Consider the following 24,998-nt stretch of genomic DNA (forward strand, 5'->3'; position numbering starts at 1 on the left):
TGCCTGGCATTGTGTTTTGCCCATGAGTAAATGCTGAATTTTTGCACTTGTAAAGTTTTCTACTTAGAAACAACTAAAACGTTCATCAACTGATGAATAAAATATAGTCCATCCGGGCCGGGTGCGGTGGCTCACGCCTGTCATCCCAGCACTTTGGGAGGCTGAGGCAGGCGGATCACCTGAGGTCAGGAGTTTGAGACCAGCCTGGCCAACATGGCAAAACCCCGTCTCTACTAAAAATACCAAAAATTAGCCGGGCATAGTGGTGGGTGCCTGTAATTCCAGCTACTCGGGAGGCTGAGACGAGAATTGCTTGAACCCGGGAGGCGGAGGTTTCAGTGAGCCGTGATCGCGCCATTGCACTCCAGCCTGGGGAAGAAGAGCAAAACTCCATCTCAAAAAAAATTTGTGCAGTTTGAAATTGTATTTCATGTTATGTTTTATCTCAATACAACATTTGCAGTTGTGAAAAAAAATTGCACATTCTCAACTCCTCGGGAAAGAGCAGTAAAGCCCCTCAGTTAATCTTTTTTTTTTTTTTTTTGAGACCGAGTTTCGCTCTTGTCACCCAGGCTGGAGTGCAGGGGCGCGATCTCGGCTCATTGCAACCTCCGCCTCCTGGGTTTAAGGGATTCTCTTGCCTCACCCTCCCGAGTAGCTGGGATTACAGGCGCCCGCCACCACGCCCAGCAAATTTTTTGTATTTTTAGTAGAGACGGGGTTTCATCATGTTGGGCAGGCTGGTCTCAAACTCCTGACCTCTGGTGATCCACCTGCCTTGGCCTCCCAAAGTGCAGGGATTACAGGCCTGAGCCACCGCGGCCGGTCACGTGAATCTTGATTTCAGAAAGATCTGTTTTAAGTCTCTAGTCTGGAAAATGCAGTGGGAGTCTTTAGGTGGTTTGTGACTTGCAGTTAAGGAGACCGTGGCCTGAGCGCTGGCCCCTTTTTCTTCTTTAATCTCTCTCCAGGAACTGAGCATGGAATGTGGCCTCAACAATCGCATCCGGATGATAGGGCAGATTTGTGAAGTTGCAAAAACCAAGAAATTTGAAGAGGTAGGTTTACCCAGTTGAGCTACTAGAGAGAGGCACGTAAACTATTCAGAGCCTGAGTTTGCCTTTTTTAGGAGCATGGTTGACAGCTGACTGCTGATGATCTGATTTGCACTTTTTTTTTTTTTTTTTGAAATGGAGTCTTTCTCTGTTGCCCAGACTGGCACAATCTTGGCTCACTGCAGCCTCTGCCTCCCGGGTTCAAGCAATTCTCCTGCCTCAGCCTCCCGAGTAGCTGGGATTACAGGCACGTGCCACCACACCCAGCTAATTTTTGTATTTTTAGTAGAGACGGGGTTTTGCCATGTTGGCCAGGCTGGTCTCGAACTCCTGACCTTGTGAACCATCTGCCTTGGCCTCCTAAAGTGCTGGGATTACAGGCGTGAGCCACCGCGCCTGGCCAGTTTGCACTGTTTTAGGGAAATTTAGTTGTCATCGTAGTGATGGGGAAACTACTGGAAATGCCCTGAATACAACCTTGAGGGGCCAATCAAGCGTGGAAATGGGGAGCGAAGGAATTAGGCTTTTCTAGCCACACCAGAAAGGATTTGTATGCCGAGCGGGGGTGCAGGGGCTTGTGCCTGTAATCCTAGCACTTTGGGAGGCCGAGGTGGGTGGATCACGAGGTCAGGAGTTCAAGACCACTTTGGTCAACATGGCGAAACCCCGTCTGTACTAAAAGATGATGAGCTGGGCGTGGTGGCGCATGCCTGTAATCCCAGCACTTTGGGAGGCCAAGGTGGATGGATCACCTGAGGTGAGGAGTTCGAGATCAGCCTGGCCAATGTGGCAAAACCCCGTTTCTACTAAAGATACAAAAATTAGCTGGGCATGGTGTCGGGCACCTGTAATCCCAGCTACTTGGGAGTCTGAGGGAGGAGAATCGCTTGAACTCAGGAGGCAGAGATTGCGGCGAGCTGAGATTGTGCCATTGCATTGCAGCCTGGGCAACAGAGCAAGACTGTCTCAGAAAACAAAAAAAAGAATAAGCGTCCTGTGTCCTGTTCTGAAAGTTGTTTGTGTGGGTACGGGGCAGCCTGTGAGTAGATGAATAGGCCTCCGAGGCTGGGATGGTCCCGGGCCCTGTGTCCACGGATCTTAGCAGCTCAGGTTGCAACGGTAAGAGTATTGTCAGTGAGACAAAGGAGGTGAGAGTGCCAGTTGTCTGAATTGGTTGGGATGTTAGTCAGATGACATCTAAAAGAACATGGCCATTTTGTTGTTATTTGGTTAGAAACAAGGTCTCACTCTGTCACCCAGGCCGGGGTGCAGTGGCACAATCATGGTTCACTACAGCCTCAACCTGCCAGGCTCACGTGATCCTCCTACTTTAGCCTCTCAAGTAACTGGGACTACAGGCATGCAGCACCACGCCTGGCTAAGTTTTGTATTTTTTGTCGTGACAGGGTCTCACTGTGTTGCCCAGGCTGGTCTGAAACTCCTGGGCTGACGCGACCCTCTCCCCTCTGCCACCCGAAGTGCTGAGATTACAGGCGTGAGCCACCGCACTTGGCCAGAACATGGCCGTTTTAGTTCCCCTCCTTAGAGGAGTAAGGCCAGGAATGAGCCTGTGGTCCGAAAGCCGTGGCTGTTGGTTAATGTGGAGAAGGGAAGGTGGTGAGAGCTAGCCCAAAACCCCTGCCGAGTGAGACTGATTCTGGCAGCTTTAGGGAGCAGGGATGAGTACCCCACAGGCTGGGTGGCAGTTAGAGGAGGCAGATTTCAGAAGGCCACGCAGCGCTCTTTCTCAGCAGGTCAGGCAGACAGCAAAGGTCGGGCAGGGGCGTGGGGTTGAGGGCCCGATGCTGATGTGTTCACTAGAGGAAAGCCACAAGCAGGGATTCTGGGTCAGGTGCAGGCCTAGGGCTTAGTGTGCGCTTGTGGTTCTGAGACTGTCCCATGACTTTCTGCCAGCTTTCTGGCAGCTCTAATGGGACCCCTGGCTGGTCCAGGTGAGGCCAGCATTGCTGCCCTGGCTTGCTGCTGTCCTCTCAGCCCCCAGTCTGTCGCCTGGTGGGGGTTAAAGGGACCTGCTGGGGTTTGAGGCAGCTCTGAGCCATTCCCCATATGAAGCCTGTGGTCATCTCGGGCTGCAGGAGACACAGGAGATATGAGCTTTGGAGGTGGGGCTCTCAGTCACAAGCCCCCGTTGTTCCGCCCTGTCCTCTGCTCATGGCACTGTTCCAGTTGCTGGGGCCAGGGTTCTTGGAGAGCACATCCTCACCGCTGTCCCCTCTGCTGGTGACAGCACGCAGTGGAAGCACTTTGGAAGGCGGTCGCGGATCTGTTGCAGCCGGAGCGGCCACTGGAGGCCCGGCACGCGGTGCTGGCTCTGCTGAAGGCCATCGTGCAGGGACAGGTAAGGCCCGGGGCGACGCTGGGATGGGTGATGTCAGGCCGCCCACTGACTGTCCTGTCCCTGCTGGGCCATGTTTGGACTCCTGCCTCGGTGAGTTGCTGGGCACAGGGTCTAGGGGCTGATGGGCTCTGGAGCTGGACGGCCTGTGGGGTCTCCTGGTGTCATGAGGTCTGTGTGACCGTGGGCACTGCCTCCTCGCCTGTAAACAGAGAGTCACTGCACCTTCTTCTTATGGGATGTTCTGGGGATCATATGAGGCAGTTCTCGCAGAGTGCTGATACCGTACCTGGCAGCTGGTGTGGGGCTACAGTGTTGTTTTGCCCTTGCACCCTTTCGGGGCTGCTCCCCTACTCACTGCGTTCCAGCTGTGCTGGTCTTGGCTGACCCTGAACACCCAGACCTCTTGGTGTTCCTGCCTCCCCTGGTCAGCCACTTCTACTTCTTCATGTCCCAGCTGCTCAGAAGGGCCATCCACTCTCACAGGCTCTCCTGGGCTTCCCCCACTCAGGCTTTGTCCTCAGTTTCTGAGCACAAGGCTGTCTGCCCCGCACCGAGTGCAGGGGTCATGCAGGAGCTGTGTCGTCCCCTGCTCTGCGCCACCCACTGTGCCAGGTCCCGACACACAGCATTTGCTCCCCATATGCCGCGCTATGGTTGGCCGGTGCATCCGGCCCCCTGCCCTGTACACCACCGATGCTGCAGACCTGTCCCTTGCAGGGCACCTCTGTGGGAAGGAGAGGGGTCCAGGGCTGGAGTCCAGGCACCCCTGCACTTCAGGGACTTCTTGGCAGCCATGCGGGTGACGCTGGCAGGCTCTGCTGATCCTGTGGCTTTTGTCTTTAGGGCGAGCGTTTGGGGGTCCTCAGAGCCCTCTTCTTTAAGGTCATCAAGGATTACCCTTCCAATGAAGACCTTCACGAAAGGCTGGAAGTTTTCAAGGCCCTCACAGACAATGGGAGACACATCACCTACTTGGAGGAAGAGCTGGGTGGGTGCCACATTGGGTTTGAGGTTTCTCTGGCCTTGACGATCAAGTGTAACCTGGGGTGGGAAGGACCTGGAGCTGGGGCGGGACTGCAGTTCTCAGGGATGGCCTGCAGCGGGTATGCCCATGCTGCTCCATGCACCTGGGCTCACCTGCGTGGCCGGAGTGCCCCTGAGGCACGTGTTAAAAATGCAGAGTCCTGGCCTTCACCCCAGTCCTGCTGACGGTGAGTCTCTGGGGCTTGGGGCCTACGAACACCTCTGCAGCAGCAGGAGCTGGGCGAGTTCTGTCACTGGGAGGTGGTGCTGCTGACCTGGTCTCAACCAGAGCGCACTGGTCCCGTCTTCCTCCTCCATTCTCCACTTTGTGGACCTTCCTCCTGCCATCCTGCGGTGGGAGGTTTCCATTAGTCTTGGGTCTCTGTGTCATGATTCTAGGAAGTAGAGAAAGAGGAGGAAGAGATCAGTCTGACTCTCGCTGTGCTGTTCTGTCGCCCAGAAAAGGGCCTCAGGGGCTGGGCTGCCTGCAGGACAGGTGCCGGCCAGGTGCCTACCATCAGGTTTCCTGTCTGAGGTGACGTGGCCGGCAGCCAAGTGTGCACACGTCTCCTCTGAGCTGCTCTCTGGTGGGGGTGGGGAACGCCCAGGAGTCTGGTGATGTCGGCGTCTCCCAGCCTCGGGTTGGGCCCTGAGTGTACGGCATACACACTTCTGCTGCCGCCTCGGCTCAGACCCTCTGTGCAGCCCCAGGGGCGGTAGATCCTACCGTCCGTGCGTAGCCGGCCTGCCTGGGCTCCCCTGAGCCTCTTCGGGCCAAGTGTGTGATCTGTCTGTTGCTGCCGGGGGACTGATGATGTGGTTTCTGGCAGTGACGGGTTTGGACACACTGTCCTGCGTGGGGACAGGGAGGTGAGTGGGAGATGTAGGTTTGGCGTCCTCACAAACCGCCGCCGCTTCTCCCCCAGCTGACTTTGTCCTGCAGTGGATGGATGTTGGCTTGTCCTCGGAATTCCTTCTGGTGCTGGTGAACTTGGTCAAATTCAATAGCTGTTACCTCGACGAGTACATCGCAAGGATGGTTCAGTAAGAAAAGAATTGAGATCCTGTTCTGATAATGGTCCTAAGTTCAGCTCCGCAGTGAATAAAGTTGAAACCACCAAAAAAATAGAGATTGGGCTGGGCACAGTGGCTGATGCCTGTAATCTCAGCACTTTGGGAGGCCAAGGCAGGCAGACCACAAGGTCAGGAGTTCGAGACCAGCCTGGCCAACATGGTGAAATCCTGTCTCTACTAAAAATAGGAAAATTAGCCGGGCATGGTGGTGGGAGCCTGTAATCCCAGCTACTCGGAAGGCTGAGGCAGGAGAATTGCTTGAAACCGGAAGGCAGAGGTTGCAGTGAGCGGAGATCGTGCCACTGCACTCCAGCCTGGGTAGCAAAACACCATCTCAAAAAAAAAAAAAAGAGAAGTACATAGCTGTCTTCTATTTAGCTCTCATCTGATGTCTTGGTTATCTTTTTGTTGTTGTTTGTTCAGAACGTTGCGTGAGCTCTGTCTCACTCATGCTGAACACCCAGCACCGAGAGCAGTGGCTGGCGCACAGCAGGCACCTGAGTGCTTGTTGGGTGGGTGGGACCCCCAGGGAGGATGAGCCATGCGTGTTATTGATGTCATGGAGTGACTAGACCACAGCCCGTGGTGGCTCGGCCATCCAGGCAGTGCTGCCGGGACTGAGCTCGGTGCTCCCTGCAGGATGATCTGTCTGCTCTGCGTCCGGACCGCATCCTCTGTGGACATAGAGGTCAGTGCCTCCCCTCCCCAGGGCCGGCCCATTTCACCCTGGTTTCTGGGAGGCTGGGGCTTGGGGGTTGAGCCCTGTGTGCCACCTGCTGGCTGTGTAGCCCTGGGCAAGCTGCTCGGTCTCTCTGAGCCTCAGGAGTCCCCCATGTAAGTCAGGATAGCCAGGCGCCTCCACGTGGAGATGTAGCTCAGGGTGGATGACAGCATCAATGACCCACAGTGACAGGGACGTCAGATGCTTCCCACATGCCCGCTTGCCCTGTGGCTTGGAGAGAGGCTGCCATGGCAGCGGGGAGAGGTGGCAGCGCAGGCTGAAGGAGGTGGGAAGGAGGCCTGGGTGTCCTCTCCTGTGGGGAGGAGCTGGGGTAGGACGGGCGTGAGCCGTCTCCCTCTCCACCAGGTCTCCCTGCAGGTGCTGGACGCTGTGGTCTGCTACAACTGCCTGCCGGCTGAGAGCCTCCCGCTGTTCATCGTTACTCTCTGTCGCACCATCAACGTCAAGGAGCTCTGCGAGCCTTGCTGGAAGGTGGGGTCTCTGAAACTGCTCTGGAAGGTTCCTGAGGGCACATGGATGGGACAAGGGCCATCTTGTCTCCCATGAATGGCTGTCTGATTCTTGGGGTGGCCACACAATGGCCTGTTGAGGGACGGCCAGTGTCATTTTCCCAGGCAGTTGAGCTGAGGTCAGAGTTTTGGTGGCATTTTGAGAACCCTGCTGCCTCTGTCTTTGGGAGGAGATGGTGGCTATAGGGCAGCAGCCAGGCGGGGCCAGCAGAGGGACTGGGGCTGGGGGCAGGGCTTGTGCCTGCCAGCCCCTGACACGCATCGTGTCTCGCAGCTGATGCGGAACCTCCTTGGCACCCACCTGGGCCACAGCGCCATCTATAACATGTGCCACCTCATGGAGGACAGGTGAGTGTGGTGGGCGGGGCGCAGGGCAGCGGAGGCCAGCGCAGCCCTCGGGGCAGCCCCAGTGTCCCTTCCCGAGCACACACTGGCTTAGAGAGTCCTTGTCCTTTCGGGCAGCTGTTCCAGAGGCTGCCACTAGAGTGAGGCCCTGTCCTCTCCTTCCTCTATCAGTTCGACAGAATATCCACACCCAGCTCAGTGCCTGCCCCACGGACGTCCTCCAGCGGTGCTCCGCATCTGCTTAGCCTGTTACAAGGCGAGGCTCGAGGTCTTGGCCTTGACGCTGCCCTTGCCCTCACCCCCACAGCCAGGCTGTGGCCACTTCAGTTGCTTTAGCCCTTAGAGATGGCTCAGCTCTGCCCACACCCTGGCCTCCCACCCGTGCTGCCAGCTCCCCCTCCTCCTGCTCTCCTGTATCCGTCCGTGCCTCCTGAAGCCCACTCCGTGCAGCACCCGGGTGGCTTTTTTCTGACACAGATATGTCCGTGTCACCCTTTGCCAGAAGCCAGGTGGTTCCCAGTGCCCTCGGGATGTAGGCTCCTCCCATGGAACCAGGCCCTGGGGCCCAGCCCTGCCTCAGCCCCTGCATCTCTCCCAGCCCTGCCTCGGCCCTGCATCTCTCCCAGCCCTGCCTCAGCCCTGCATCTCTCCCTCCCTCCTCCCGTAGAACCAGGCCCTGGGGGCCAGCCCTGCCCCAACCCCTGCATCTCTCCTCTCCATCTTGCCTTCTCCCATCCACCAAGGGCTTGTGCATGCCCTGATTCCCCTTGCCAGCAGGTTCTTCCACCTCTGCCGAGTTACTCTGTTTACTGAGGTCTTAGCGTGGTCACTAACTCCCCCACCTCACTGAGTAGTTTTTGCTGTGGCTTTCCTTCTTGGTTGTGATTGGAGGAAGAGATTTTGCGTTTACCTGGGAGATTGTGTGGCTGGCGCCTGTCTCCCCCAGACTGCGAGGCTGTGGGCCATCCCTCTTGCCTGCTTCCTGTCCCTGGCATGACCTGTAGCTCACAGTGTGGTCAGCAGTGATGGGCTGCCACCCGTGCATGAGAGTGAACGAGAGCATTACTGCTGGCCTCTGTTCCCTGCCCTTCCCCAGCGGTGCTCCTGCCCCCCACGCACAGGGACCTCTGAGGCTGCTGCAGGAGCCTCGGCAACCTCACACATCCATGGCGGACCCTGGGCCAGGGCCCTGCTCACATTCCGTCTCTCTGGGGAACACTTTCAGAGCCTACATGGAGGACGCGCCCCTGCTGAGAGGAGCCGTGTTTTTTGTGGGCATGGCTCTCTGGGGAGCCCACCGGCTCTATTCTCTGAGGAACTCGCCGACATCTGTGCTACCATCATTTTACCAGGTAAGGCGGTTTCTGTGCGCAGTGAGCTGGCAGGAACGGGAGAGCTCCCCTCACGCCTGCCCACCCACCCCACTGGGGGTCCTGCTGCGGGGGCTGCGGTGGCATTTCTAGGCCTTTCCAGGCAGTTGCTTTGCAGCTGGGGGTGAGGTTTGGGGCCCTGTGAAGACTTTAGTCTTTTTTTTTTTTTTTTTTTTTTTTTTTGAGAAGGAGTTCTGCTCTTCCTGCTTGGCTGACTGCAATCTCTGCCTCCCAGGTTCAAGTGATTCTATTGCCTCAGCCTTGTGAGTAGCTGGGATTACAGGTGCCTGCCACCATGCCTGGCTAATTTTGTGTTTTTAGTAGAGACAGGGTTTCGCCATGTTGGCCAGGCTGGTCTCGAATTCCTGACCTCAACTGATCCACCCACCTCAGACTCCCAAAGTGCTGGGATTACAGGCGTGAGCCACCATGCCTGGCCAAAGGCTTTTTTCTCTCTTTTTTTTATTTGAGACAGAGTTTTACTTTTGTTGCCCAGGCTGGAGTGCAATGGCGCGATCTCGGCTCACTGCAACCTCTGCCTCCCCGGTTCAAGCCATTCTGCCTCAGCCTCCTGAGTAGCTGGGATTACAGGTGCCTGCCACAATGCCTGGCTAATGGTTTTTTTTTGTTTTTTGTTTTTTGTTTTATGAAACGGAGTTTCGCTCTTATTGCCCAGGCTGGAGTGCAATGGTGCGATCTTGGCTCAGCACAACCTCCGCCTCCCAGGTTCAAGCCATTCTCCTGCCTCAGTCTCCTGAGTAGCTGGGATTACACGCATGGGCCACTACGCACAGCTAATTTTGTATTTTTAGTAGAGACGGGGTTTCTCCATGTTGGTCAGGCTGGTCTCAAACTCCCGACCTCAGGTGATCCGCCAGGTGATCGGCCTCCCAAAGTGCTGGAATTACAGGTATGAGTCACCGTGCCCGGCCAAGACTAATGTTTTCTATTTTTGGTAGAGATGGGGTTTCACCATGTTGGTCAGGCTGGTCTTGAACTCCTGACCTTAGGTGATCCACCCGCCTTGGTCTCCCAAAGTGCTGATATTATAGGCGTGAGCCACTGTGCCCGGCCCAAAGGCTTTATTCTCAAGCAAACCTTACATCTTGGGAGTTTCACCTTCTGGAGTTGGCAGTGGAGGGGTGAACGCCGCCTCTGGGGTAGCCGTTCTCTTGCTGTTGGCGGCTCTGTTTTGTCAAGTGCTGATCTTGCCCTGTCTCTGCAATGACGCCGTGGCACAGATGCCGGTGGTACAGCTTTAGTTTCCGCAGTGCCCCATGATGACAGAGCGCTTTTCGTGTCCGTCCTCGTTCTGTGCTCACAGCTCCCTGGAGGGTGGGGCGATTGCGTCATCCTGGTTTTATAGTGATGAGCTGCGGTGCGGGTCCCAGGGCTCTCCTGATCCTCTGCTCTTCCTGCTACACCCCTCCCCGTAGGGGCGGTGGGGGGATGTTGTCTTTGTGCACAGCTTGCAACAGAACTCAGGGCAGTTTTCAGGTGCTGCTGGGCTGGCCCGCCGGGTGCCCAGGATTCAGTTGCTGGTCTGTCCGAGTCAGGGACTTTGCAAGCAGGCATGGGGGTGGGGCCGGACTGGGTCCTGACCGTGCTGGAGCGTGTAGAAACCCCTCCTGGGTGCCCCACCTGCTGTTTCTGCCGCCCCGATGCACGTGTGGTGGGCACTGGGGGCTCAGGCGTGCTACTCCCGGTCCCAAGGGTGACTGGGAGGGCGTCCCACAGCAAGCAAGCAGCTCTGACCTTGTGTGCTGGCCGGGCTCGTGTTCCAGGCCATGGTATGTCCGAACGAGGTGGTGTCCTATGAGATCGTCCTGTCCATCACCAGGCTCATCAAGAAGTACAGGAAGGAGCTCCAGGTGGTGACGTGGGACATTCTGCTGAACATCATCGAACGGCTCCTTCAGCAGCTCCAGGTGGGGTGGGGGCAGGAGCTCCAGGGAGCACCGGGACCCCAGACAGGCAGGCTTGGCCCACTCGGAAGATGGTACCTTGGGCCCCATCTCTGGGGGTCCCGCAGAGACTGCCGGAACCGTGTTCTCTGGTGATTCACAGTGGTGCTCATCCACCTTCCACCGGAGACAGATCTGATTTTTCCAGACGTGGTGCATCATTTTGGCCCCAGACAGGAATATGCAGTAGGTGAGCCGGGGCTGGGCCAGGGTTGCCCACAGTCTGCAGAGCAACCTGCAGGCTGCCTTCGTGGCCTAAGTGGGTCCCGGCACAGTTCCCAGAGGGATGCCAGTGTGGCTTCGGCATGACTTTGGAGGACCGCATTAGCTCGAGTCTGTTAACCACAGCTTTAAGGAGGACTCCACAGCCACACAGGCTCATCAGCACAGGGGCCCTGGGGAGGCGAGGCTGGTATCCAGCAGCCTCAGGGCTGTGCCTTTTCCTGGAGCCTGGGGCGGGCGATGTACAGGAGGCCAGGCAGCAGAAGGGAGGCCGGGACTTGGCTGGGACTTAGCAGGGACTGAAGTCCTCTCAGAGCCTGTCGCTGGGCCAGAGCATTGCCCCCGACCGCTGGTGGAAATGGCAGAGGCCATAGCCTGGGGCTTCTAAAAGAGGCTGGACTTGGGAGAGGCAAGAAAGGCTTGTAGTTGTGGCTACTCTTGGCCCTCCTGCCCAAGCTTCCTTCTTAGCCCAGCTGCATGGACACAGCCAAGATTCCCTGGGGGTGGGGTACGGGCAGGAACAGCAGCTACCATCACAGCCACTGTGGCCCCTTGAGAGGATCTGGGAGTGTCATGGGCCACGCGGGTCAGGGTGGCCCCTGGAGAGGATCTGGGGGGTGTCTCAACCCATGTAGCCCAGAGCGGCCTGAGAGGGCTGGGGGTGTCTGTCCCCATGCGGCCCAGAGCGGCCTGAGAGGGCTGGGGGCGTCTCCATGCGGTGGGTGTGTAGCGACGCCTCTGGTGCCGAGTCCATGTGGGGAGTGGAAGTCAGCATGTGTCGTGCCTGGTACTGCAGACCTTGGACAGCCCGGAGCTCAGGACCGTTGTCCATGACCTGTTGACCACGGTGGAGGAGCTGTGTGACCAGAACGAGTTCCACGGGTCTCAGGAGAGATACTTTGAACTGGTGGAGAGATGTGCGGACCAGAGGCCGGTGAGACCCCTTCCTGGGTGGGGCCTTTGGGCTTTGGCTGGTGGGGAGGGGCCGGGTGCTGGGTGAAGTGCAGCTTTCTGAGCCTCAGAAGCCAAGGGCCAGGTGGGCGCCTGCTTTCCAGGTTTCTGCACTCGGGCAGGGAAGGCTGCCAGGGCGCTGGTGGGCAGAGCGCGTGTTTGCTAATAAGCTCAGTGCTAGCCCACCCGTCGGTTTCCTCCCACCTGTGTGGAGGAAGCTTCCATCCGGCTCTGTGGAGTCCTGTGGCTCCCAGGCGGCCGCAGTCATTTTGCCTGGAACACTCAGCTTAGGGCCCCGGCTTTTCCATAGGTTTGGACACAAGTCTTCCCCGCTGCCAGGAGTGCCTTTGTGTCTGGGCTGTGGGCTGCAGGCTGTGAGGCGGCTGGGCTCTGACAGCAAACCAGCCTCTCGATCAGCAGCCCAGTGTGGAGGAGAGCGCTGGAGGGGCAGAGGGGCAACACCGGCTCTTCTTTTGACAGGAGTCCTCCCTCCTGAACCTGATCTCCTATAGAGCGCAGTCCATCCACCCGGCCAAGGACGGCTGGATTCAGAACCTGCAGGCGCTGATGGAGAGATTCTTCAGGTAGGGGGTCCTCTGTAGCCTTGCCTGGCACCTGGAGCCTGGCCCTGTCTCTGTCTGGGGCCCACCCGGGCTGGGTCTCAGGATGCCCGATGAGCAGGGCCCTCCTCTCTGCCTCTGGAGAGCCCTGGCTCTGGGTGAGCAGGTGCTGGCTTGCTTTCCAGTCCAGCAGGACAGGTCCTCTCATGACGCCACTGGGCTCCCTCTTTTGGGGGGTCGTCTGGAGAGATGCTCCCTGGGAGGCAGAGCTCTGTGCCCTGTGTGCCTGGCCGCGGGAGGACCCAGAGTTGGGCTGGTCTGCGCCAGGCAGACAGGCTGGTGTGGGGCTGTGGCCGGGCACTCCCCACCCACCCCAGCAGGCTGCTGTCCCGCAGGAGCGAGTCCCGAGGCGCCGTGCGCATCAAGGTGCTGGACGTGCTGTCCTTTGTGCTGCTCATCAACAGGCAGTTCTATGAGGTGCGTGTCCAGGGCGGCCGCAGCTGGGGGCTCAGGGCTATTTCTCCGTGGGGCGGGCTGTCTCCGTTGTGCACATGCTCCCACAGAGCCGGGCTCTGCCTGGGAGTTCGGTCCTGCCAGACCCTCTGCAGCCCCCAGCGTGGTCTGTTTACGCCTGTTCATTCACTGGCTTGCTCGTCCTGGGTGCCTCTGCCAGGCCTTGACACGTGGCCAAGTAGCAAGGAAGGCACAGTGCCTGCCGTCAGGGAGCTCTGGCCGGGTTGTCACAGAACACAGGAGCCTCTTAAGAATTCTGTGCAAGTTCATTTAGACCGGTCTTGCATGGGGATATTGTCTTCTGTTTCTGTCATGACGTTCACCCCGTGCACCTGCCTGATCGCCAGCCCTGCCTGGTCTCTCCTCTGCGGGCTCTCCTTCTTCACTCCCTCCTCTGGGAGCTCTGTGGCCCCAGGTCCACCTTCCTTGAGAGACACTTGTGTGCCTGTCAGCCATACCCCTTTCCCAGGAGGCGCAGCTTAGGCTCTGAGGCTGTCCCTTCCCACCGCACCCCTCCCCGCAGCCTCGCAGTCCTGCCCTTTTGAGAGCTGCCGCTCTGCTCCTCTCCCCATCATCCACTCTCCTTGAATTGCCCTTTGCTGGGCATTGCGATCCCGCATTCCGTCTGAGGGAGGAAAGGGCCTCCCAGAAGTTCCTCTGGGTCCTCTGGCTTCTCTCATCAGGGCTGGTCTTGTCCTGGTCTCTGTTCCTGTGGAACCTTTTACCTGCTTCTGTGAAAACTCATGCTGTCCCCAGCACAGCAGGCACACACACGCATACTCACACATGCATGCACAGCCACACGTGCCCATGTGCGCGCACAGCCACACACACACGTGCACATGCATGGACACAGCCACACACGTGCACATGCGCGCACACAGCCACACACACACACACGTGCACATGCCCATGTGCGCACACAGCCACACTCTCACATGTGCCCATGCGTGCACACAGCCACACACTCTCACACACGTGCCTATGCGCGCACACAGCCACACACACGTGCATATGCCCATGCGCGCACACACCCACACACTCACACACGTGCCCATGCGCGGACACAGCCACACACTCTCACACACGTGCCCATGCGCGCACACAGCCACTCACACACGTGCCCATGCGCGCACACAGCCACACACACACACACGTGCCCATGCGCGCACACAGCCACACTCTCACACACGTGCCCATGTGCGCACAGCCACACACACACACGTGCATATGCCCATGCGCGCGCACACATCCACACACACGTGCCCATGCGCGTGCACAGCCACACTCACACACGTGCCAATGTGCGCAGCCACACACTCACACACGTGTACATGCGCCCACAGCCACACACGTTCCCATGCGCGCGCACACACACACACTCACACACGTGCCCATGCGCGCACACAGCCACACACACTCTCACACACGTGCCCATGCGCGCACACAGCCACACACACTCTCACACACGTGTCCATGCGCGCACACAGCCACACTCTCACACACGTGTCCATGCATGCACACAGCCACGCACACTCTCACACACGTGCCCATGCGCGTACACAGCCACACTCACACACGTGCCCATGCGCGCACACAGCCACACACACTCTCACACACGTGTCCATGCGCGCACACAGCCACACTCTCACACACGTGTCCATGCGCGCACACAGCCACACTCTCACACACGTGTCCATGCATGCACACAGTCACGCACACTCTCACACACGTGCCCATGCGCGTACACAGCCACACTCACACACGTGCCCATGCGCGCACACAGCCACACAGTCACACACGTGCCCATGCGCACACAGCCACACACTCACACACGTGCCCATGCGCGCACAGCCACATACATGCCCATGCGCGCACAGCCACACACGTGCCCATGCGCGCACACAGCCACAAACACACACGTGCCCATGCGCGCACACAGCCACACACACACGTGCATATGCCCATGCGCGCACACACCCACACACTCACACATGTGCCCATGCATGCACACAGCCACACACACACGTGCCGATGCGCGCACACACACACACGTGCCCATGTGCGCGCACAGCTGCACACACACACGTGCCTATGCGTGCACACAGCCACACACACACACGTGCATATGCCCATGCGCCCACACACCCACACACACACACACGTGCCCATGCGTGCACACAACCACACACACACACACGTGCCCCTGCGCGCACACAGCCACACACATTCACACACGTGCCCATGTGCACACACAGGCACACACTCTTACACACGTGCCCGTGCGTGCACAGCCACACTCTCACACACGTGCCCATGCGCACACAGTCACACACTCTCACACACGTGCCCATGTGTGCACAGCCACACACACACGTGCCCATGCGCGCACACACCCACACACACACACTCACACACGTGCCCATGCGCGCCCAGCCACACACACGTGCATATGCCCATGCGTGCACACAGCCACACACACACGTGCCCATGCGCGCACACAGCCACACACTGACACGTGCCCATGCGCGGACACAGCCACACACTCTCACACACGTGCCCATGCGCGCACACAGCCACACACTGACACGTGCCCATGCGCGGACACAGCCACACACTCTCACACACGTGCCCATGCGCGCGCACAGCCACACACACACGTGCATATGCCCATGCGTGCACACACCCACACACACTCTCACACACGTGCCCATGCGCAGACACAGCCACACACTTTCAGACACGTGCCCATGCGCGCACACAGCCACTCACACACTCACACACTTGCCCATGCGCACACACAGCAACACACACTCTCACACACGTGCCCATGCACGCACACAGCTACACACACGTGCTCATGCGCGCAGCCACACACACACACACGTGCATATACCCATGTGCGCACACACCCACACACACACACGTGCCCATGCTCGCACACAGCCACACACTCTCACACACGTGCCCATGCGCGCACACAGCCACACACACACACGTGCATATGCCCATGCGCGCACACAGCCACACACTCACGTGCCCATGCGTGCACACACCCACACACACTCTCACATACGTGCCCATGCGCGCACACAGCCACACACACACGTGCCCATGCGCGCACACAGCCACACACACACACATGCCCATGCGCGCACACAGCCACACACGTGCCCATGCGCGCACACAGCCACACACACTCTCACGCACACATGCGCAGCACCATGTGGGAGGGTTCTCGGCTGTGACAGTGAAGGGCAGGGCCTCACCTCGGCTGCTGCTTGTGAGTCGTGGGCCCTGTGCCTGTGCCAGGCCGCCTTGCGGTGCTCACCAGCCTTCTGAACGAGGAACTGGACAGGATCCCTGGGAAAGGGCCTTGGGGTTTCTGAGTTGTGCTCAGCGGGTGCTTGTGCTCCGTGCCCAGCTGTGCTGAAGTCCTGAGGGACATGTCCGCTGCTTCCGGGTCGGTTCCTGAGGAATTGGAAGTGTCATGAGATGTGGCCCTCGTTGGGCTGGTGCTCATTGGCCTCCCTTATGCCTGTGCAGGAGGAGCTGATTAACTCAGTGGTCATCTCGCAGCTCTCCCACATCCCCGAGGATAAAGACCACCAGGTCCGAAAGCTGGCCACCCAGTTGCTGGTGGACCTGGCAGAGGGCTGCCACACACACCACTTCAACAGCCTGCTGGACATCATCGAGAAGGTGAGAGCCATTGCACCCAGGGCCGGGTGCTAGGGTGCCAGAGCTCCATGGGCAGAAATGGCCTCTGGGCCCTCTGTCCACTTCTTTGAGTGACCGGATGGCTGTGTCCGTAGGTGAGGCTCCCCTCCCTGCAGGATGGGTGTCCCGAGGCCTGTGACGGGCCTGCCACTGCTGGGTTTGTGTCCTGACTGAAAGTCCTGGACATGGGTGTCCTGCCACACTCTGGGGGAGCTGGGCTGGGCCTCCTGTACCGATGCTGGAGCCCAGACCTGGGGCCGGGGCTTTGGCCTGCCGTCCTCCCTGCCCAGCCAAGAGCTTGCTCTTTGATTTTCAGATGCATTTTGGTTTCTGCACAGTCACTCAGGTATAAAGGGCATCTTTGCTTTTGAGAAATAAAGATGAAGGCCGGGCACACTGGCTCACGCCTGTAATCCCAGCAGTTTGGGAGGCTGAGGCGGGTGGATTGCTTGAGCTCAGGAGTTCAAGACCAGCCTGGCCAACATGGTGAAATCCTGTCTCTACTAAAAATATAAAAATTAGCCACACGTGGTGGCAGGCACCTGCAATCCCAGCTGCTCGGGAGGCTGAGGCAGGAGAATCGCTTGAACCTAGGAGGTGAAGGTTGCAGTGAGCCAAGATTCTGCCACTGTACTCCAGCGTGGACCACAGAGCAAGACTCGGTCTCAAAAAAAAAAAAAAAAAGAGAAGGTGTTTGTGGTAGAGAGTGTTCTCACGGCTACTGCCTCAGAGAACCGTGAGCCCGTGTGTAAGCCCTGGCTTTCCCTTCAAAGGTGGCGGCCCGCTCCCTCTCCCCACCCCCAGAGCTGGAAGAAAGGGATGCGGCCGCACACTCAGCCTCCTTGGAGGATGTGAAGACAGCTGTCCTGGGTCTTCTGGTCATCCTTCAGGTAGGTGTTCTGCACAAGGCCTCTGCTCCTGGGGCGTGCGTGGCTAGTGTCCACCAGCTGCATCTGCGTTGTGTTGGAGTCTGTTCCCCAGTGGGACCCGCAGCCTCCCTGGATTTGCTGAAGGTGCGGTGGTCCCGGCAGGCAGCGGAACCTTCCTCCTGGTCTTGTGGAGGGATGGAAGGAGGTTCCGTGGCTTGCCTCTCCTGGTCACAGCAGGGATGCGAGAGGCCCTGTTGTATGCCGTGACCAGAGCCTGTCTCTGTGCTCCTGAGTCAGGGCCGGAACCATGTACCATCCTCAGCGTGGCGCTTGCCCTCGGCACCCAGCACAGCACCTGGGAAGTAAGGGTGGCCCTCCTTTCCCGCCCTGCAGCTGTTTTGTTGAGATTTAATTCACGTATCATGCAGTTTACCCATTCACACTGAACAGCTCAGTGGTTTTCAGTAAATTCATAGAGCTCTGCAGCCATCCCCACAGTCAGCTTGAGAACCTCCTGAGCATGCCAGCAGCACACGCTCGCATCCCCCGTTGGTCGCGTACCCCCGGGTACCATCAAGCTGCTTCCTGTCTCTGGATTTGCCTACTCTCAACATTTCACGGAAGTGGAGTCACACAAAATTCATCCATAAGATGTTGGATGGTAGAACACTTTCCTGTCTCCTGACTGGATTGTTCCACCCAGCGCCATGTGTCCAGGCCCATCCAGGTTGTGGCAGCTGTTGGTGCTCCCCTCCTTTTCATGGCTGAGTAGTCCATCATCTGGAAGGAGCACATTTTGTCTGTCGGCTCCTCCATTGGTGGACATTTGGCCTGTGTCCACCTTGGGGCTGCGGTGAGTAGTGCTGCTGTGAACCTTCTCCTATGAGGGCTCCGCCGGGCCTGCATTTTCACTTCTGGGTCTGCACCTAGGAGTGGATTGTTGGGCCCTAGGTTTAGTCTGCATTTGATGTTTCCAGGCGATACCAGGCTGTTTTCCACCGGTGCTGTGCCATTTTCCATCCACTCGAGCAGCATGTAAGGGTTCTGATTTATCTTTTTTTTTTTTTTTTTTGATACAGTCTCACTCTGTCGCCCAGGCTGGAGTGGAGTGCAGTGGTGCGATCTTGGCTCGCTGCAACCTTCGCCTCCTGGGTTCAGGCAATTCTCCTACCTCAGCCTCCTGAGTATCTGGGATTACAGGCACCTGCCAACACGCTCGGCTAATTTTTTGTATTATTAGTAGAGACTGGGTTTCACCATGTTGGCCAGGCTGGTCTTAAACTCCTGACCTCAGGTGATCCTCCTGCCTTGGCCTCCCAAAGTGCTGGGATTACAGGTGTGAGCCACCACGCCCAGCCTGCCTCTAGTTTTCAAAGCCTCACAGCATCACTTACGTGTGACTGTCAGTGTCAGTATCGTGTAAAATATAATGTGTGAATCAGTTTGCTCAAAAACTCATCCTTAAGATGTTGGATGGTAGAACAATTTCCTGTAATGTTTATATGTCATGGGTTTTTATTTCTTGCCATGGAAGTTTAAAGCGGTGATTGATTTTTTTTTATTATTAATTTTTTGAGACGAGATCTCACTCTGTCGCCCAGGCTGGGGTGCAGTGCTGTGATCATAGCTCAATGCAGCCTTGAACTCCTGTGATCAAGTGATCGTCCTGCCTTGGCCTCCCGAGTAGCTGGGACCATAGGCACACGTCACCACACCTGGCTAATTTTTTCATTTTTTATAGAGATGGGGTCTTGCTATGTTGCCCAGGCTGGCATCAACCTCCTGGCCTCAAGCAGTTCTCCCACCATAGCCTCCCAAAGTGCTGGGATTACAGGCATGAGCCACCACACCTGGCCGTGGTGTTTGATTAAAAACCAGGCATCGGCCGGGTGTGGTGGCTCATGCCCGTAATCCCAGCACTTTGGGAGGCCGAGGTGGGTGGATCACCTGAGGTTGGGAGTTCAAGACCAGCCTGACCAACATGGAGAAACCCCATCTCTACTAAAAATACAAAATTAGCCAGGCGTGGTGACGCATGCCTGTAGTCCCAGCTACTTGGGAGGCTGAGGCAGGAGAATCACTTGAACCCATGAGGCAGAGGGTGCAGTAAGCCCAGATCACACCATCACGCCATTGCACTCCAGCCTAGGCAACAAGAATGAAACAACGTCTCAAAAACAAAACAAAACAAAAACAGGCATCACCTCCTTGGTGTCTCATCCACACAAGCACCATGCTCTTTACTGACTGGTTGGGAAGGGGTGTGCTGGGCTGTGGGAGCCTATGGCCTGGAAGAACTGAGAACCTTCCTGCTTCTGCAGAGGGAAGGAAAGAGGTTCTGTTGCCCTTACTTGGAACTCCAGCACTGGAGGCCTGAGGGTCTGGGCTGCAGAACTGAGATATTTCCTAGTTGAGGCAGAGTCCTGGTTCTGGCTGTTTTCATTTCTTTATTTTTTTGAGACAGAGTCTAACCACTATGTCACCCAGGCTGGAGTGCAGCGGCGCGATCTCACCTCACTGCAACCTCCGCCTTCCAGGTTCAAGCGATTCTCCTGCCTCAGCCTCCCGAGTAGCTGGGATTACAGGCTCGCACCACCACACCTGGCTAATTTTTGTATTTTTAGTAGTGACATTTTTTCACCATGTTGGTCAGGCTGGTCCCGATCTCCTGACATCAAGTGATCCACCCACCCCAGACTCCCAAAGTGTTGGGATTACAGGCGTGAGCCATCGTGCCTGGCATGTTTTCTTTTGTTATAATTGAAAAGTAACACAGTTGACTCTTGAACAGTATGGGGCTGGGAGCGCCAGCCCCTGTGCAGGTGAAAATCCCCATCTAACTTTTCACTCCCCAGAAACTTTACCAACAGCCCTCTGTTGACTAGAAGCCTTGCTGATAACAGTCGATTAATGTACAGCTCGTGTGTTTTATGTATTCTGTGTTTTTACAGTCAAGTAAGCTAGAGAAAAGCAAATGCTATTAAGATGCTAGGCATGGTGGCTCACGCCTGTAATCCCAGCACTTTGGGAGGCCGAGGCGGGCGGATCACGAGGCCAGGGGTTTGAGACCAGCCTGACCAACGTGGTGAAACCCCGTCTCTACTAAAAATACAAAAATTAGCTGGATGTGATGGCACGCACCTGTAATCCCAGCTACTCGGGAGGCTGAGGCGGGAGAATCACTTGAACCTGGGAGGTGGAGGTTGCAGTGACCTGAGATCGTGCAACGGCACTCCAGCCTGGGCAACAGAGCAAGACTCCGTCTCAAAAAAAAAAAAAAAATCATAAGGAAGAGAAAATACATTTCCTGTTCCTTAAGTGGAAGTGGCTCATCACCAAGGTCTTTATTCTTGTCGTCCTCATGTTGAGGGGACTGAGGAGGAAGGAGAGGAGACACATGGTCTTGCTCTCTCGGGTGGGAGAGGTACAAGAAAATTGGCATATAAGTGACCCATGAAGTCCAGCCTCGTGCTGTTCGAGGGTCAGAGAGTTTGCACAATGGACACGGTGACAAGTTTGATTCCCGTTTTCCTGCCTGCCCAGTGGGCCTGGTAGGGCGGCAGCTGCTGTTGGTCCCATGTGGCCTTCCCGGAGTGGGGGGTGCCAGGCACTGTGTGAACCCCCACCTCCACCTCTTTTTTGTCCAAGGAAGGGATATTGCTTTTATGTCATAATATTTTGAGACGAGGAGAAACTGTTAATCATTTAATCATCTTTTTTTTTTGAGATGGAGTCTCGCTCTGTGGCCCCGGCTGGAGTGTAGTGGCGCAATCTTGGTTCACTGCAACCTCCGCCTCCTGGGTTCAAGCCATTCTCCTGCTTCAGCCTCTCGAGTAGCTAGGATTTACAGGCATGCGCCACCACACCTGGCTAATTTTTTTTTTTTTTTGAGACAGTCTTGCTCTGTCGCCCAGGCTGGAGTGCAGTGGCGCGATCTCGGCTCACAGCAAGCTCCGCCTCCCGGGTTCACGCCATTCTCCTGCCTCAGCCTCCCAAGTAGCTGGGACTACAGGCGCCCGCCACCACGCCTGGATGATTTTTTTGTGTTTTTAGTAGAGACAGGGTTTCACCATGTTAGCCAGGATGGTCTTGATCTCTTGACCTCATGATTCGCCCGCCTCGGCCTCCCAAAGTGCTGGGATTACAGGCGTGAGCCACTGTGCCAGGCCGAATTTTGTATTTTTAGTAGAGATGGGGTTTCTCCATGTTGGTCAGGCTGGTCTTGAACTCCTAACTTCGTGATCCACCCACTTCAGCCTCCCAAAGTGCTGGGATTACAGGCGTGAGCCACCACACCTGGCCTCAGTCATTTCTTTAAATGATTCTTTAATCATTTAAAGATGTTAATCATTTCCTTAAAAGAATAATAGTGTAACCACTTATCTCCCGAATGCCTTGAAGGGGCCCTCAGGCCAGATTTCCCCCAGCTCCTGCTGGCCCCGGCCCCAAGGTTGCTGGAGGCACCGGATGCTCTTCACACCTTGCCTCACCTGTCTGGGAGGTGCCCTTGACCTTTCGGGAGGGGCTGCCTACACCTGGGATTGCCCTGCAGAGCACACTCCCCGCCCCATTCTGCCCTGTCTGCCATGCAGCTGGAGCTTCTCCATTGAATGGACTCTTCCTCGCCTGTTGATTGCTGCCCTGATGATGAGATGGGCACGAGGTTGGGTTTTACTTTTTGCTGCTGTGGAGAGAGAGCCCTGGTGGTCCTGGGTTTGAAGGTCATGTGTTTTGAAGCACGCACTCTAGAGAAGCCGTCCTGGCCCCTGCTCCGGGGCAAGGGTGCTGTCTTAGGGCAACGTTTTCACCTCCTGCTCCGTGGTGAGCTGCGTCCTTTCTCTGCAGACCAAGCTGTACACCCTGCCTGCAAGCCACGCCACGCGCGTGTATGAGATGCTGGTCAGCCACATTCAGCTCCACTACAAGCACAGCTACACCCTGCCAATCGCGAGCAGCATCCGGCTGCAGGTATGGTGGCCGGGGGTGGGCAGCCAGTTCCTGGGGGCCCAGCCAGGTATCCCCATCTCGGCAGGTGCGGTTCCCGGAAGCTGCAGAGACGGCCCCAGGATGGGGCCTCAGCTGACTGTCCCTCCTCTGCACCCACTGTGGCCACAGCCTCCCCAGTCCTGGTGTCCTTTCCTCTGCCTGCAGTCCACACATTTGTGGCTTGTCGCTCTAAGCCGCACGGTGGCATAGGTTGGGGCAGAGAAAAGGAAGCACGGCGACTTCCGGGGCAGTACATGGCCCTAATGCTCCTGGTGCTGCAGAATCTGTGAAGGACCTGCAGCAGAGGGCTGGGCAGGTGGGCAGCACAGGGCAGAGCTGAGAGGGCAGGGCAGGGCTGGAGAGGGCAGGGCTGGGCAGAACAGGGCTGGAGGAGTTGCGCTGAGTTTGCGCTATGGATGTCGGCACCAGGCTGAGCAGAGGTGACTGGGATGAGAGCCCTCCCTCCTAGAGCAGGTGCTCTCTGGGGCTACCCTTGTGGCCTCAGAGCCCTGTTCAGCCTGTCGATGGAAGAAGTGGCAGGGCTGGGAGCTGAGCTCCGCTTTCTGGCAGTTGGGAGCATGTGGTGCTGCCAGAGGAGCGAGGCGCCCATCCCCTCCATCCCAGGCGGGCCCAGCTGTGGTGGTGGGGACGTCAGGCTCTGTGAGTTCCAAGGCAAGGGAGGGAGGAGGCTGTGGGTGCTGGGCCTCCGGTGTTACCAGGACAGAGCCTGTGTCTGTGTTGGGACATGGTTGTGTGCACATCAGCAGGTGGCCTTTTCTGAGTGCCTGTGGTGCTGTACGTGGGTCCAAGCAGGTGGGACGCCGCCTGTCCTGGGCCTGCATGAGCCTGGCTCTGGGTTTCACCGTCCTCTCCCTGACAGGCCTTTGACTTCCTGTTGCTGCTGCGGGCCGACTCACTGCACCGCCTCGGCCTGCCCAACAAGGATGGAGTCGTGCGGTTCAGCCCCTACTGCGTCTGCGACTACATGTACGCGGGACCTCCCCCACGGCCCATGAGGCTCAGGGCGTTGGGGCGTCAGAGGCGCTGGGGCCGTGGTGGCACTGGTTGCATGTGTGAGGGATGTCCCAGGGTCGGGAGGAACCAAGTCTGTTCTGTTCTGTTCTATTCCTGCTGCGGGGACTTGGCCTCAGCTGCTTCTCTTGCTTCTGCAGGGAGCCAGAGAGAGGCTCTGAGAAGAAGACCAGCGGCCCCCTTTCTCCTCCCTCAGGGCCGCCTGGCCCGGCGCCTGCAGGTCCCGCCGTGCGGCTGGGTTCCCTGCCCTACTCCCTGCTCTTCCGTGTCCTGCTGCAGTGCTTGAAGCAGGTGAGTGGGGCCGGGCAGGGACCATCCATCCCACATTGGGCCAGGAAGACAGGGAGCCGCCACCTGCCTGCTGGGCCTCCCTCCCTGTCTGGCCTGTGGAGGGCAGCCCTCCCTCAGAGCTGAGCCTTCCCCCTTCCCTGAGCAGCTGCAGGGACAGAGGCGTGCGCTAGGCAGGCTCCCCCGGCTGAGAACGGGGCTCCATGGCCCTTGCCGCTGTCTAGCCACAAGCAGAGCCTCAGGTGCTGAGCTTCCGCCTCTGTCTCCAGGGTCCAGAAGGCCCTGTCCTGACGCCTCCTCTCCTCGCAGGAGTCTGACTGGAAGGTGCTGAAGCTGGTTCTGGGCAGGCTGCCCGAGTCCCTGCGCTACAAAGTGCTCATCTTTACTTCCCCTTGCAGTGTGGACCAGCTGTGCTCTGCTCTCTGCTCCATGGTATCGTGGCCGGCCTGGGGTTGGGGTGGGGGACGTAGTAGGGTTCTTCCCCAAAAGACTGCGAGCCTCTGGGCAGAGTGAGTGAGACCCTTTGGGCTGGGGCTCCGTTTCCCTCAGACTCAGCTGCACTCTGGAGTGCAGATTGTGCCTCGGGCAGGGTGGAGGGACCCCTGCCCCGACTCGCAGCTTTTGGGACTGACGTCAGAGGTCCCCAGCCAAGGGCATGTCACTGAATGTGGACGTCTTCCATCTGTCCTTTTCCTAAGTGGGGCTCCCGTGCCATTCACATCGCATTCCTGGTGTGTTGCTTGGCAGGCACTCCCACCGCTCAGAAAGGGAGGCCCTTCCTGGGACAGAGGCAAGAAGGTTCCCCAGCCCTTTGGCCCCCTTTCCTGGGCCTGCGTTCCCAGGGCCTCCCCAGCCCCTCTGGCTACCCCATGACCTGGCCGCTGGGGAGGGGTTTCATGCCTGGATTTGGTCATCAGCTTTCAGGCCCAAAGACACTGGAGCGGCTCCGAGGCGCCCCAGAAGGCTTCTCCAGAACTGACCTGCACCTGGCTGTGGTTCCAGTGCTGACAGCATTAATCTCTTACCATAACTACCTGGACAAAACCAAACAGGTAGGAGGTCAGAGCAGGACAGGCGAGCTTGAAGGGGCCTGGGATTCGAGGGCCTGGCCCAGGTAGGCCACACGTTTTTCTCATAAACGAGTTTGTGCCAGGCCAGGGATGAGTGAGTTGGCTCTGCTTCCCTGGGTGACTGCCAGATGCCCAGAGCAGGGGCGTCTGATTCCCTGGTGCTTCTAGCTCTCTCTGGGGCCTAGGAGCCGTCCAGTGTTCCCTGTCCACCCCGGACAGCGTCTCTGCTCTCTGTAGAGCGTTGCCTGGCTTGTCCCTGCTGTCCCATAGGGCAGGTGGCCATGCCGGTTGATGGAGCTGGGCTGGTTCTGAGGCGCAGGGCGGGCAGGCCAGAGGCTCTGGCTTC

General features: G+C 57.7%; 1 protein-coding gene across 28 annotated transcripts in view; it reads left to right on the forward strand.

The window, feature by feature from the left end:
* TSC2 (TSC complex subunit 2) overlaps nt 1-24,998 on the forward strand; it is a 42,085-nt gene that overhangs the window by 1,697 nt on the left and 15,390 nt on the right. For 25 of the 28 annotated variants that reach the window (XM_054534564.1, XM_054534567.1, XM_054534569.1 and 22 more), the window contains 19 exons: nt 972-1,058; nt 3,304-3,414; nt 4,258-4,402; nt 5,364-5,481; nt 6,151-6,199; nt 6,599-6,724; nt 7,037-7,110; nt 8,333-8,459; nt 10,262-10,405; nt 11,460-11,597; nt 12,095-12,198; nt 12,570-12,651; nt 16,234-16,389; nt 17,181-17,297; nt 22,122-22,244; nt 23,143-23,249; nt 23,435-23,585; nt 23,892-24,014; nt 24,500-24,634. In XM_054534564.1, coding sequence (XP_054390539.1) covers nt 972-1,058; nt 3,304-3,414; nt 4,258-4,402; nt 5,364-5,481; nt 6,151-6,199; nt 6,599-6,724; nt 7,037-7,110; nt 8,333-8,459; nt 10,262-10,405; nt 11,460-11,597; nt 12,095-12,198; nt 12,570-12,651; nt 16,234-16,389; nt 17,181-17,297; nt 22,122-22,244; nt 23,143-23,249; nt 23,435-23,585; nt 23,892-24,014; nt 24,500-24,634 — 2,217 coding nt within the window. The remainder of the gene's footprint in view (nt 1-971; nt 1,059-3,303; nt 3,415-4,257; nt 4,403-5,363; nt 5,482-6,150; nt 6,200-6,598; nt 6,725-7,036; nt 7,111-8,332; nt 8,460-10,261; nt 10,406-11,459; nt 11,598-12,094; nt 12,199-12,569; nt 12,652-16,233; nt 16,390-17,180; nt 17,298-22,121; nt 22,245-23,142; nt 23,250-23,434; nt 23,586-23,891; nt 24,015-24,499; nt 24,635-24,998) is intronic. The other 3 variants (XM_054534572.1, XM_063717492.1, XM_063717493.1) reach the window with 1 other exon arrangement.

Source organism: Pongo abelii, chromosome 18 (genome assembly GCF_028885655.2).
Source record: "Pongo abelii isolate AG06213 chromosome 18, NHGRI_mPonAbe1-v2.0_pri, whole genome shotgun sequence".
NCBI lineage: Eukaryota > Metazoa > Chordata > Mammalia > Primates > Hominidae > Pongo > Pongo abelii.